General features: G+C 45.2%; 1 protein-coding gene across 3 annotated transcripts in view; it reads right to left on the bottom strand.

Annotated features, from left to right (window-relative positions):
- Nucleotides 1–1,399: 1,399 nt before the first annotated feature.
- Nucleotides 1,400–14,443, bottom strand: part of LOC147693577 (solute carrier organic anion transporter family member 2B1-like) — a 617,951-nt gene continuing 604,907 nt past the window's right edge. For 2 of the 3 annotated variants that reach the window (XM_086933807.1, XM_086933808.1), the window contains exons 15-16: nt 12,421–12,569; nt 1,400–9,845 (exon numbers count right to left, since the gene is read on the bottom strand). In XM_086933807.1, coding sequence (XP_086789933.1) covers nt 9,820–9,845; nt 12,421–12,569 — 175 coding nt within the window. In that variant the 3' untranslated portion in view covers nt 1,400–9,819. Of the gene's footprint in view, nt 9,846–11,810; nt 12,570–14,443 lie in introns of those variants that run through there. The other variant, XM_086933809.1, reaches the window with a different exon arrangement.

Raw genomic sequence — 14,443 nt, 5'->3', positions numbered from 1 at the left:
CTTCCATATTTAAAATCTCTTATACAAAGGGGTGACTCTCTCTTTGTTGGTGCTTTTCTACTCTTCGCTGCTGGACCCTCGGACTGGCATGAACAACTCAAAAGCAGAACCCCTTGATGCCCAGAAAGGACTAAGGACACTGCCCCAGTTGACTCCAGGACCATTGGGGGGAAGCTCTGGACTTCTGCGCCCAGAGACAGTTACAAGGAGGGAACCTGGTGCAGGGAATCGGGAGAGCCATCTACCTGTAGCTTAGACAACTTAGAGGGTGAGGTTTGCTAGAACTGCTCCTGGTCGCAAGAGCTCCCTACCAGGAGTAAAATGAGCACAATATGTTTCTGATCAATCCAACTGGGACCCAGATATGGCATTTAGAAGATTGGCAAACTCTGACTCTTTCTTTCCGACATCGGAGCATTTGGGATTTTTCTGCCTGCCCTAAAGTTACCCCCAGGGTGGGCTAGAGCCCAGGGGGGGGGGGCTTCCTCCCCAGACTCTCCCTGGGCCCAACCCCCAGACCCATATACAGAAAAGGGGGCAGGGGATCCATCAAAGAGGAAGGGTAAGAAGCTCCTCACCCTAGTCAGTATGGATGTGCATGCCCTGGCTCCACATGCCTATGTCTGGGGTGAGTGTGCAGCCACCCAGCAGCCACACCATGCCCACGTAGAGCAGGCACAGGAGAACAAAGTTGTCAGCTTCAGCAGTCTCACTCAGAAATGTGGGCCACATGGGAGTTGGCGGGGTAGTCAGGGGTGGACTTCCTCAGCTGTCCCTAATGTTCCTGAGGCATCAGGGTGACCGAGTGAGACAGGTCACCTCATGACCAAAATGAAAAGAGAAGTGGTGTGCAAAGCTGAACTCTGAAGACAATGAAAATCGGCATTCCTCAGCGCTGTGGGAGAGCTACTCATGTGATATTCACAGCTTCTTGGGAGAGTGTACACATAATGGCCTGCATGGCCATTCTACCTATGGATTCACTGCTTCTGGTGGCCCTAGAATGGGCAGGATGCACCACCAATGTTATAAAGATCAGATGGGGGGCTGGCGGTGTGCAGCAGTACACCCCTGAGGAAACTTGGCTCAACTAATGCTATCTTATTTGGGTCAAGCAAACCAAATACCCTTTTAAGATTTCCACATAAATATTTTAAGTACTCTCAAAGCTGGAGCGCTTGCTCCTCAGCTGGGAGTGCAGCACCCTCTAGGTGCTTATTTTATGGCTGCATTTAATTTGGCCTAAAGATGTAAAAGAATGTATATGGTGTACAGTGCCCACTAGGAGCTGAATCTATGGTTGCATTTTATATGACCAGAACGTGATGTTCTCCAGGGCTGTTTTTCATGGTTTAAAAGTATATAAAAAGCACACAGACACACACACATTATGATCACTTTAAAAAGCTTTATTGGTATTATAATGATGACAGTGATTATTGAGTGAATATGCTTTATTAACAATAATAAGTGTATTTGCACATAATGAACATATGGTTTGTTGATATTGAGCCTTCAACCACGCCAATGGACTTATCTTATATGTTTATATTAGTTTAGGGCAACAAAGATAATAAAGCAATGTCATCTATGGTATTTACTATCTGCCTAATGTATATATTTGTAAATGACTGTGTAGTATTTGGTAGTGTGTGCATAATAAATGTACTTTTCCTTTTTCTAAAAAAAAGCACTCACTGCACAATTATTGATTGAGTGATATTATTGCACACCAGCCCACACCACCTCCCCTGAGTAGGCCCTAGACTGCTCTGCTTCGCTATCTTGAGAGAATCAAGCACAACTATGGTGTGCTAGGTTCCCAGTATGGGAAAATTGTGGACCTATCACTTGTGCAGGCCACACAACTAATAGCTACATTTCTTACAACTATCATGTTGCTCTAGGACTTCTTTACCTTCCTTTGTGTTTTGCACTAGTTGAACCAGGGTCAAAGATCTATGATTGTTACAATCTCTAACACTGTACCAACCAGAATTATAAGTGGAGGATTATGAATTTTCTTTAGGCTGGAAAGTGATAACAAAATCATAATTGGATTTTTTTTGTCTGTTTTAACTGTAGTGCAATCAAAGTCCAGGAAGAATTTAAGAATTTTAGATTGCAATAGTCAGTAAGATTGGTTATTGTGTGTTGGGCCCCCAACTGATAATGACACCATTCTTCTAATGCATATTTAGTAGCCAAAAGTTCCCTATTGCCATAGTTTAGTTAACTTCAGGAGAGCTGAGTTTACGTGAGTAATAAGCAACGCTTGGGAATGAATCAGTTACCTAGTGCGAACAAATCCCTCCCGCTGCAGTTTGAGATACATCTGCCTCTACTACAAAGGACTGGGCTTGCCCTGGATGCCTAAGAATTGGGGCCTTGACACATCTTTAACTTAGGGCCTGAAAAGATGTTTCTGCCTCCACATCCTACTGGTAAGTTTGGTAATAGGAGAGACCAAAGCACAAAGCTGACTTATGAAACATTTATTAAAATTAGCAAAGCCTGCACTTCCTTCACCTACTGGGGGATTTCTAAACCTTAACAGCTTCAACCTTCTTCATATCCATTTGCACACCTTTTGAACATCTTCAACATCAAAAATACATTTCTCCAACTTTGCAAACAGTGGGTTTTCTCTCAACGTCCTCATAATGTTTTTGACATGATCAACATGTTCTTCTAGAGAACTGTAAAAAAATAGTATATCATCAATATATAAAACAGCATAGATATCAATGCATTCTCTAAATACCTAATTTAGGAATTACTGGAATGGAACAGGGGCATCACAAAGCTCAAAGTGCATAATCAGGTATTCATAGAGACCAAACTTGGAACGAAAATCAGTCTTCGACTCATTACTCTCCCGAACCCACATCAGATTATAAGCCCCTCTAAAGTCTAATTTACTGAAAACAGTGACCTTTTTTACTTGATCTGACAGACATGAAATCAAAGGTAACGTTTACATGTTTTAATAGTAACATGATTAAAGCCTCTGTAGTCTATGCAAATATGGAGTCTCTCTCCTTTTCATGGAAAAACAATGGAGCAGACACCAGAGAACGGGCTGATGGGTGAACCCGATTTCCAGGAGTTCATCCAAATATTTTCTTAAGTGCAAATTTCCCTGCTCTATTAGAGCATAAACCTGCTGCATGGTAACATAGCCCCAGGTTGAAGATCAATCAGACAGTCGAAAGGTCTGTGAGGGGTAAAACAATTCTCTACTTTTTATCAAAAATATCCATGAAGCTATGGTATTCCATATGAACCACTGAGTCATACCCTCTCAACATACATTGTGTATGCTACTGCTCAAATGAGTTTTCTGAAAAATGTTGTAGACAGTTGAGAGAAGGGAAGGTTATTGTCCCTGAAAACCAATCAATAAATGGATTATGATGATATAACCAAACTACTCCCAGAATAGCTCGAAACTGGGGAGCAGCTATATTATCAAAGAAAATAGACTTGTGTTATCCATCAGGCATGTTAGAAATGGCTCTCTTCACAGGACAACCCCACACCTTTTGCCTTCCTTCTACACTATTTGCAGAATTAATTTTTGTTGGTGTTAGTGCTAACCAGGGGTGAAGCACTTGTGCTCTCTCCTTAAAACATCGCAGAATTGGCTTATACCCAATTGGCATATTTAATTTACTTATATGTCCCTATCTGCAGGGCCACCCGCAAAAACATTTTGGCCTCCTCCCCTTTTTGCTGAATTCATTTGTATTGCCTTTAGGACTGCATTTTACCACTGCTAGCATTGTAGAATTGACTGATACCCAATTGACATATTTCATTTACTCATAAGTCCCTGGTATGACAAACAAATGCCCCTGGGTGTACACTGCCTAAGCCCTTGGTGAGAGGCTTCAGTAGAACAAACCTAAGTCCACTTCCAGTTGATTTGAAGAGACCCCTTTCACATTTTTCTCATTTCCAAGTCATTTACCATTAGGTCGTGGATCTTCACTCAAATCATTTGTGTCATGAAGATGGTCTCATGGATACATTACAACAGAGACCGAAATATCAACGTATAACCCAGACTTCCATTTAGTGATTGTTAAATTCATCTGGGGAGATCTAGTTACTCCGTGTAGGACAGACTCTGGTTTTGTTATTTGGAGATGGGTAGTATTACATTAATGACATTAATCTTTCTTAGTTAAATTTTAATTTCTGTTATCAATGTATGTTAGATTCTTGTTATGAACCTCTAAGTTTGTGCATTTTGAAAAAAAAAATCATCAGTGTTACACCTGGCCAACTAAATTGCTTTCTCTTCATAAATATACATGCATTTCTTCAATGACTTTGTCATGATGAGACATCCCATATAAAATATAAATTTAAAGAATTACTTTTTGTAAAATTAAATCCCTTTTAGACATCCTTACATGTTTAATGTAATCAACCAAGCCGACAATGGTATATTGGATTGCCCAATTTCACTTAAATACTGCCTGCCGCACTGATTCTGCCACCCACTGAAGTAGCCCTGGAATCCAAATCAGTCTCAGGTCTGCCATTACAGAGCCTATGTGTGCAGTTTTAAATGGCAATGTCGACTTGGCAAGTTAAACCTCTTGGCAGGCCAAAACCCTTCTTTTTAATACATGTAAGTCACAACTAGGGTAGGCCCTGGACAGCCTAGGGGGCAGGGTGCGATGTATTTAAAAAGCAGGATATGTTCTTTAAAATTTTACATGTCCTGGTAGTGAAAAACTCTTACATTCATTGTTAACTACTCCAAAGCCTGTATCTCCTGTAGGATAACATGATGATTACCTCATTACATTTTATAAGCAAAATTTACAAATGGAAAAATATGACTGGTTCATGTTTGGTGTCTTTGGAAACATAATTTAAAATCCTAACCTAATGGTGAAATTGGATTGTAAATTACAATTCTGAAAATGTCTCTTTTAGAAGGAAGGTATTTTCTTGCCTCTCCTATTTGGTGCCTGAACCCTCTCTCTGGTCACATGACTGGGTGGAGTTGGCAGTTGGGCTTTGTATAGCCCACCTAGACAGCCACACACAATGAGAGCTGAAGTGGGACTAAGGTACTGTGAATTAGCTAGCCCCTATTTCAGCATGTCAAGCTGATAGGACTAAACCTCCTTGGTTTAATGAGCAAGACCTCTGACCTCCTGACCAGAGGCCTGCTCTTCCCCCACAGCTCCGCTGTTGTGCCGCTGCCCCTGCCTCACTGCCGCTCGCAGGTTCGTGTCTGTCCGTGAGTCAGTCTCTGTGATTGTGCCCACTCTGCTCGTGTGCCTGTATTCTTGTTTTTCTGCCCTATTGTTGCCTTGTCCATGCCATTTCTGTTCCCTATCCATGTCCGTCTCTGTTCTTGTGCCTTGTTCTGTATTCGTGTATTGTTTTCTGCCTCATTTGTGCCTTATTGTGCCGCGTTTGTGCTGTATTTGTGCCTTATTGTACCTTACTTGTACCTTATCTGTGACCGTTAATTCACTTTGTGACAATTGCTGTTGTTGAGTTGTGTTCTCTGTGCAGCTTGCAGCTTGCCACCCTTCCCACCGCTGCTGCTGCCCCTGTGGCCCCTTCCCCCTGCTGGTTCCTGCCTCCGCCTCCCAGCTGCACTTCCCTCACCTATTTAATGGTGGCCGTGCAGCAGAAGCATGCATCGGGCGTGCCTATGATACGCCAAAGGCAAGCCCATCTGCGCCCGTGCGCGTCCTGACTGCGACCAGCGCCATGGACACTGGATCTCTGACCCCCCACCGCTATGACTCAGTTGCCCTCCTCGCACTCAACCCTGGAAGGAACAACAACTGCCAGCTGTCTAAACAGAGCACCTCCCACGGACAGTTCTCCTACCTTCACTGCCACCAGACCTGCCCCACTGTGCGCACCCCCATGGCCACCACCCTAATGCCCAACGCCAACACCTCAGAAGCCCTGAGGTGCATCCTCCTCAACGTGCGCCCCTGCACAGACACACAGTAGAAATCTGGGACCTCCCCAGACATCGTTTTCTTCACAGAAACTTGGACCAATTCCACCTCCAACCCAACATCGCCTTTGCCATCCCGGAAAGATAGAAGATCCAGAGGAAGTACCACCCCAACCGCCCAGAGGAGGACTTGCCATTGCACACAAGAGTTCCCTCTGACTCATGATGTCCAGCTCGAGCAATAGCCCACCCACCACCTCCACCTCCACCTCCAGATCCAGACCAGCCCCAGAACGACCCTAAGAGGCAACCTCGCTTACAGAGCTTCCGAGCCTCAAACTGCGTTCACCACCTCTATGGTCGACCTCATCGTGCCCCACGCCATCGCCACCATGGATTACACACTCATTGGAGACCACCTTCTTCCACCTCAAGGACCACAACTCCACCACCCTCCTGGACAACCTTGCCAACCTCGGACTGAAACAGCTCATCACCACCCTCACCCACAAGCCAGGACTTTGCAGGCGGTAACAACATCCACTTAAGCCACACCACGCAGCCCCCATGGCCGGACCACCACTGCGTACACTTTAAAGTGAACTAATCCATGGCACCCAAACCTGCACCCGCCCTCCACGAAGAAACTGGAGCAAAATCACAGAGGAGCAGCTCAAATCTGCCCTCGCCCAATCCCAGTTCCTATGACCTCCTAATTCCATCTGAAGATCAAGGACCTCTATAACAACTTCAACGACCAGATACCAGACTCTGAGACCACTCCATACTCCAGCAACGCAGCCAGCCAGCCAGCCCACTAACTCCGCCTGGACACCAGTCACCACCGAAGACACTGCATCGTCCATGAAAGGCATCCACTCTGGAGCCCCCACAGACCACTGCCCTGCACATCTTCTACTGAGCCGCCGACTTCACCCCAGAACTATGGCGCACCATCAACGCCATCTTCGAATTGAAACCGGCATCTTTCCAGGTGACTGGAAACGGCAGAAGTCAGACCCATACTCAAGAAACCATCAGCAGATCCCACGGACCTTAAGAACTACTGACCCATCTCCCTCCTCCCTTTCATGGGAAAAGTCACTGAGAAAACCATCAACATCTAACTAACGAAATTCATCGAAGAAAACTCTATCCTCAACCCCTCCCAGTTCAGATTCCGCTGCAACCACAGCATGGAAACCGCTCTACTTGCCGCCCCAGACTACATCCACGCCCTCCTCGACCAAGGACACACTGCTGCCCTGATCCTACTCAACCGCTCTGCAGCCTTCAACACCATCTCCCACTGTGCACTCACTGCCAAACTCCACAAAGCTGCCATCCAGGGAACTGCCTTCGACTGGCTCCACTCCTACCTCGCCGGCAGAACCCAAAGAATTAGGCTTCCACCCTTCCTCTTCTAATCCACTGAAATCAACTGCGGAGTACCACGTAATAATGCTAGTGGAAAATCAAGATATACCACACCAACGGCTTCAACGTGAATGAGGGTTTTTAAAGACAGTACGAACCCAAGACCCTGGCTATAAACAGGACAATTGATTCATTCTCCTTTGATTACTTGCTTATTTAATGGAAGCCAAATGAATCTCAGCTGCTCTCCTCCTCAGATGATTATAAGACTATTAGTGGCATTGACCATGTACCTGGTGGTCCACCAAGATAAGAAATGATGGATGCCACTCGATGAATGTCATTGGTCAATCAGAAAGTACATTGGCTTGTACATGAAACGCAACTAACATTGATATAAAAGGGTTGCAAACTTAGAGGACTCCCTATAAAACCATCCAGAAGGAACCAGTGGAACACTATGTGGTGCAATAACCTGAATTACTGGGTTTGATACTTCATTGCCACATGTTGCACCCCATTTATCATCTGCTGTATGCACATCAGAATAAAGAAAAGTAGGAGGGTTTAAAATGGGTTTAATTTGACCCTTCCACCAAAATGTAGTTTTAGGTCTACCCCCAGCACCTCCTGAACCACCTTGTAAATTGTCTTACTATAGACCAAGCTTATATCTTTCCTCTAGAGACTGTTGTATTGCCTGTCATAAATCCTTGGTTTCATTCCGGTGGGGGTCTAATATAGCAATTTTATCTGCCAAAAAAAGGGTTCTGGGATTCCAACTAACTCAGACTAGAATCTTAAACTTGGGCCTTAATTCTGTAATGTCTGGGAACAACCAGTACAGTAGCAGGCTGCACAATCTTGTGGGAGTGAGACATGAATACCAGAAGTTGATTCCCTATGCCTCACAACCACGGGAGATTGGGATAGAACTCCAGGTGATAACAACACCCAGGGGAAAGGGGAAGTGTGAGAAAAGTTTTAGGGCCATATCTATCAAGCCTTTTTCCCATTTGCAAACAGGCAGATTCTCAGAATCTGCCCGATTGCAAATGGGAAAAAGTCTTTTGGAATGTATCATCCCAAAAGGCCATCGCAAAATAAAGAATCACAAAATTTGCGATTCTCTATTTTGTGAAGGCAATCAAGGAATTACAAATTGCGATTGCTTAAATGCAATTCTGGAAGCACCAGAAATTTGCTATTTGACCTTAAGGAATTGCAAATTACCACTAACTTCAAGTTGGTGGTAATTTGCGATTTTCTTTAAAAAAACACTTTTTTGATTTTTTAGTGCCATATGTCGAACATACATGCCCTTAGGTCATGTTTGTGCACAAAATGTGCACAAATGCATATTTCAGGGGTGCAACAGGGTGTCCTTTTGACACCCTTGCAACTTTGAAATTGCAATCTCAATTTGTGATTTTCTAATTGGTAATCGCAAATCGAGAATGTCGTCCCAAACATTCCTATGAGCCTACTAGCCCACAGGAATGAACGGGAAAGTATTCCTTATTTGCGTATCTTAATTTGTGATTCACAAATAAGGAATATGTAGGATTCACAAAATGTTTAGCAAATCCTACATACATTGCATTTTGCGATTCTCTAAACTGTTTTGATACATATGGCCTTTAATCACAAAGGATGCTGGTCCATGGCCCTTAATCACAAAGGATGCTGGTCCAGGGTCCCTTCAAGGTGTTCGCATCGATTCACAGCACTAGAGGTTCCTTCACCATTCTAGGATAGTAATACATCTAAATCGAAATATAATGGACTTTTAAGAACCTTTTCCTCTAACTTATGAACATCTAGAAAATAGCTTTACAACTGCTAAGGGTGTATTATTACTTAATACCTTTCACTTTCCCACTTGTAGCTCACTGCAGGAACCCAAGAAAGGCAGTGTAATCCTAAGTGAATGAAAATGATAGAGGATGCCTATTTAATAACAAAACCAAATAGTCTTATTTCTAAAATCACCCTATATTGCCCAGGAGTACCTAAGCCCTTAACTGACAGAGACTTTAAGGGAGCGACAGAAGACCAGAATTACACGATTCTCTCAAAGTCTCTCAAACAAAGTCGATAGAATATCAGTGATTTAGTCTGTCCCCAGGAGTGCCTCAAAGAGTCTTTGACAACAAACAATTAACATGCACTCTCAATCCCAGGTTCATCTGGATAAATATCCATTGACAGTATTTTCCTTCTTTTGCAGAATGCTCATGACATCATCTGTCGCATTTGAGGGATCCCAATTGCAGGGAGGTGAGTAAATATCCAAACTTACTTCCATGTATACATCTCACCAAATTGGAAGATTAGTCAGTTGTTGGTAAATGTTCTTTATACTGCTTTAGTCTCCACAGGCGAATGGAAGATGGAAAACTTCCCAAACTGAAAGGACACCAAGTAAATCTCAACAGCCATCGAAACATTGAAGGAATCCCTCCAGAGGTTCTGACAGAGGCAGCAGCATGACCAAATCAAGGAGAAGGCAGCAGTGGCAAGGCTGTTGTGAAAAGAAGGTAAGTGTAAAGTTTAAGGTAAGACTTACAGGCACAAACGGGTTCCAGAGTGCAGCTTTTATGCTGCTGCACTCGAGGAACCCAACCATGAGATAGTGCAGCTTCCAGGATGAAACCAACAATGCAGGAAAACACATGAGGACTCAGGGGTGGCTCTAGGCTCATGGCGGTCCTGGGCAGGGAGCGAAGGTAGGGGGCCCAGGAAGAGGGGGTCCGGGCGGGGCGGAGTGTGGAGGTCCGTGAAGAGAGGGGGGGGGGGTCAGGGTATTTGGAAGTGGAACAGAGCCAGAGGCGGCCAGATCCCGGCCAGGGGCAGCCACGCAAATATGTATCCATCCTCAAAGGATTATAATATTAAGGATATATATTGGCGTGGTGGCCTCTGGGATTTGGTGGCCCTGTGTGGGTGCACAGCTTGCACATGCCTAAGGCCGCCCCTGTGAGGACTAGACAGTGTACCCTGCCTCAGCCTTTCTCCTCACTTCCCCCTTGTCAGTTAAACCACGCGCCCTGAACAGGGATGCATCACTTCAGCTGTGACAAATATAATCCCTTCTTGAGATTCATTTTCACAAGGATATTCATTAGGACTGCCAGAAAGGGAATTCTGTCTGTAGTAGAAGATGTTTTTAAAAGTTCAGGTGTGTGCCGCAGATGGCCCCTCACAGACTAGAGCCCCTTCTCACCTTGTCATGCAACTACAGGACACACCTAAGTGTCTTCCTCTTATTAAGTGGCAAGCATCTTTGTGATCCTGCCTGTACTTTGTGATGCTGCCTCTTAAACAATGAGTCAATCAATCAATCAATCAATCAATCAAGGGATTTGTAGAGCGTGCTACTCACCCGTTAGGGACTCAAGGCGCTTGGGGGGGGGTCGCTACTGCTCGAAGAGCCAGGTCTTGAGTTGCTTCCCGAAGGCGAGATGGTCCTATGTCAGCCGGAGGTGGGTGGGGAGGGAGTTCCATGTCTTGGCTGCTAGGTAGGGGAAGGATCTTCCTCCGGCGGTGGCTTTGCGAATACGTGGGATGGTGGCTAGGGCGAGGCTTGCGGAGCGGAGCTGGCGGGTTGGCATGTAGAATTCAAGTCGGTTGTTGAGGTACATGGGGCCCACGTCGTGGAGAGCCTTGTGTGCGTGGGTGAGCAGTCGGAATGTGATTCTCTTACTGACGGGGAGCCAGTGCAGATTCTTCAGATGGGCAGAGGTGTGGCTGTGGCGGGGGATGTCCAGGATGAGTCTTGCCGAGGCGTTCTGAATGCGCTGTAGTCTTTTCTGGAGTTTGGCTGTGGTTCCGGCGTAGAGGGTGTTCCCGTAGTCTAGGCGGCTGGTGACGAGGGCCTGGGTGACAGTCTTCCTGGTTGTTGTGGGGATCCAACGGAAGATTTTCCGGAGCATGCGCAGGGTGTTGAAACAGGACGATGAGACGGCGTTGACTTGCTTGGTCATCGTGAGGGAGGAGTCCAGGATGAAGCCCAGGTTGCACGCGTGGTCTGTGGGTTTGGGGCGGTGCCCAGGGCAGGTGGCCACCAGGAGTCGTCCCAGGCAGAGGGGGATGGTCCAAGGATGAGGACTTCCGTCTTGTCTGAGTTCAGCTTCAGACAGCTGAGCTTCATCCATTCAGATCCAGTCAGATCTTTTTGATAACCTTCGATATGCAGGTATCATAAACGGTAAGAAAGTCTACATAGTTATTTTCTAAAAACTCCATGTATGAAACAACGTGATTATCTTTTCTCGTTTCAGAAGCACTCATACTTATCTCAGCCCTACACCCCTCCTCAGTAGTGCATGAGCTCACAGTGCTTTATCTACAGTAGTGGGTAGATGGATGGCTCATAGGCTGCATCCTCAATGCAGTAAGATGTGTCTCTTAATTTACTATTATTTGTCTCTTGCCGAAGACCCCCAACAAAGAACTCTGATGTTGCCCTAGGCACTTTATAGGGCAGTGTTCTTTCTAGGAACAAGTGTCAGAGTAAGCAACGGTGCCTCTCGCGATGAACTTTCACACTGGAAACAAATCGAATAACATGGTTGCAACAAACAGAATATTATTGAATGTATTTGCACAGCTCTTATATCCTAAGACAGCAGGTGTTAAATAACAAGTATAATAACTGGAGAAACTGCTGGGATTTCATATATGCAATAGGAGTGACTCTCGTGAAGTTATCTTGGTTCTTCATGAATCTATGGTGGACATTTAGAGCACTGCTTTAGCCTGTATATCAGTGTGTTTTATGTACATATAAATGTCATGATTTAGTCACACTGATATGCATGAGACTGCTAAAGTGGACGTATAGAGGCATGAAAACCTGACCCATGGCAATTGAAAATATTACTTTAACATGGAATGCTATTTGATGTCTTGAAAAAAACTAACATTTCTGATTTTAAATGTATCATACAGGTGCTGAAGTAATTTAGAAACTCCAGGTAAACATCTGTGGCTATAGATTAAAGTGCAGCATAAGAGAGTTCCCTGGTTATTGCAGTGAGGAGGATTGCGTCAGGAGTGAGCACATGCTATTTTCATGGTCTATATCTTCCATTCACCTTGGCCATTTTCCACCATGGTGGTGTGTTTCAGGTTTTCTGGACTGCACTTGTTCAAAGCTCTTTTTTCTTGATTTCGTAGAATGAGGAACACCAGGAAGAAACACACACACGATGCCACTTCGAAGACTAACTGAAGCCCCAGATACCTACAAGCATAAAAAGACAAAAAAGTTAAGGGTGTTGTGCTGAGAGAAATTAACACGCTTTTGAAAACCCAATAGGTCTAGCAGTTTTAACACGAAACTGCTTCTCCACTGTGTGTCGTGTTTGTGTGAGTACTTGTCAAAATGTGACTGAGAATGAGTTAAGTATTGGCTGAGAGACTAAAGAGATGAAAGAACAGGTGAGTGTCAGAGCATGGATCTAAGGATGAATTTGTGGGGGAATGGATAAACAGATGAATGCCTGAGTTTGTGGATGGACAAGTGAGTGAGTTCATTTTTGGGTGCAGACAAGTTACAGCCTTCTTGAAGACTGAGACCTTGGACAGCAGTAGTACTAGTGTTGTAAGAAGCAGTGACAGATTAGGTCTGGCCCACTGTCTCTTGACAATAAGAAGGGGAAGTGTGGGATTAGGGCTCCTTTGAAAAGCATTGGATATTTTACTAATATGTGTAGATTTGTATAGTCCTCTTTGCAACATAAACAGGTTAATGTCGGACAGATATGTTCTCAAGACTTCGGTCAAGGAAAGCCCCACACATTGTTGACTGCTGTCAGCACTGTGATAAGAAAGGCAGCCCATGTGGTCTAGAGCAGTCATGGGGTGAGCTAATTTACGCACTTTTAATAAAAAGGTCAAGGAAAAGGATAAGGTGTAACACTGTGAGATATGCTGTAATCAAACGCTGTAATACTATACACAAAGCAGTATGTCATGCCCAAAGAAACTTCATTTTATATCAAACACAGCAGCGGCTCCTATGCTATGGCAGAGGAGCGTCACCCCCTGCTGAGAGCCCGCTGAGGGAGGGAAAAATCAAATGATAATAAATCCATGTATTATCTTTTTCTTTCTGTGCTGGAGCCAGCAAGACAAGTCTGGGCGGGGTGGGGCCATGACGAGAGCAGGGGGAGGAGTTGTGCACCCTGTAAGTGTGCATGACGGTTTTGGCCGGCTGTCTAATTCCGGCTAATCCATCATGCACACTTTGATCTCTCTCCACCCGAGCTGTGCTGCACCGGGGTGGTGCTGGCGGGTGGAGAAGAGACACAGGCTCCTAAGATCTGAGCGAGTGTAAGCCAACCCGCTCAGCCCAATCAGGGCCCTGCTCTCATGCTGTATAACTGTAGCACAGTGATTGGCACCTAGGAGCCTGGCAGTGTGCACCAGTCCGAACGGAGCACCAGAGCAGAAGAACGCCTCTAACTAGTGAGGTAGTGTGGCTCACTGGTTAGAGAGCGGCAGACCCGAGAGCAGAGGACGGCCCCGGACCAGGGTCGATTCCCGGCGCGGCAGGTTTCTGGACCAGGGTCAGCGGACTCGATAATTCTCTCGCCTCGGTGCCCACTCTGATCAGCGATCACACTCGGCAACTCTGGGCATTAGCTTGCCTCATTCTCACTAACGGCCCCACCAGACCGCCGGGGATGCCTGGTCTCACCCTGGAGATACCCATTAAGGGACCATCTCTCAGGGAAGCCAGGAAGGGTTTCGCAGCGGTCGAAGCGCCTTGGGACCCTCCGGGTAAGTAGTGCGCTATATAAATGCCTATACATTTACATACATTTACATTTACATTTGAGATGGCAGCCGGCAGCAGCAGGTATGTGCTTTTTTTGTTAGTATTTAAACCCTCCCCCACACCTCCCCACCACCTGGCCCACCACCGGCCCACCACCTGTTAAGAGGAGCAGCCGCTACTGATCAAACATTTATGCAAGTTAACTATGGTACTTTTACAATAATGTATGAAACAAAAAAATATCTGACAATTATCAGCCTTTTAACAAAAGGCTGCCAGTAATTGGTACTAGAAAATAATGTATGTTGAAGTAAGTCACAGCAATTACTCTCTAC

The sequence above is a fragment of the Lissotriton vulgaris genome, chromosome 8, assembly GCF_964263255.1.
Source record: "Lissotriton vulgaris chromosome 8, aLisVul1.2, whole genome shotgun sequence".
Taxonomy (NCBI): Eukaryota; Metazoa; Chordata; class Amphibia; order Caudata; family Salamandridae; genus Lissotriton; species Lissotriton vulgaris.
Note: the sequence above shows the minus strand (reverse complement) of the source record. Positions and strands in the feature narration are given on the sequence as shown.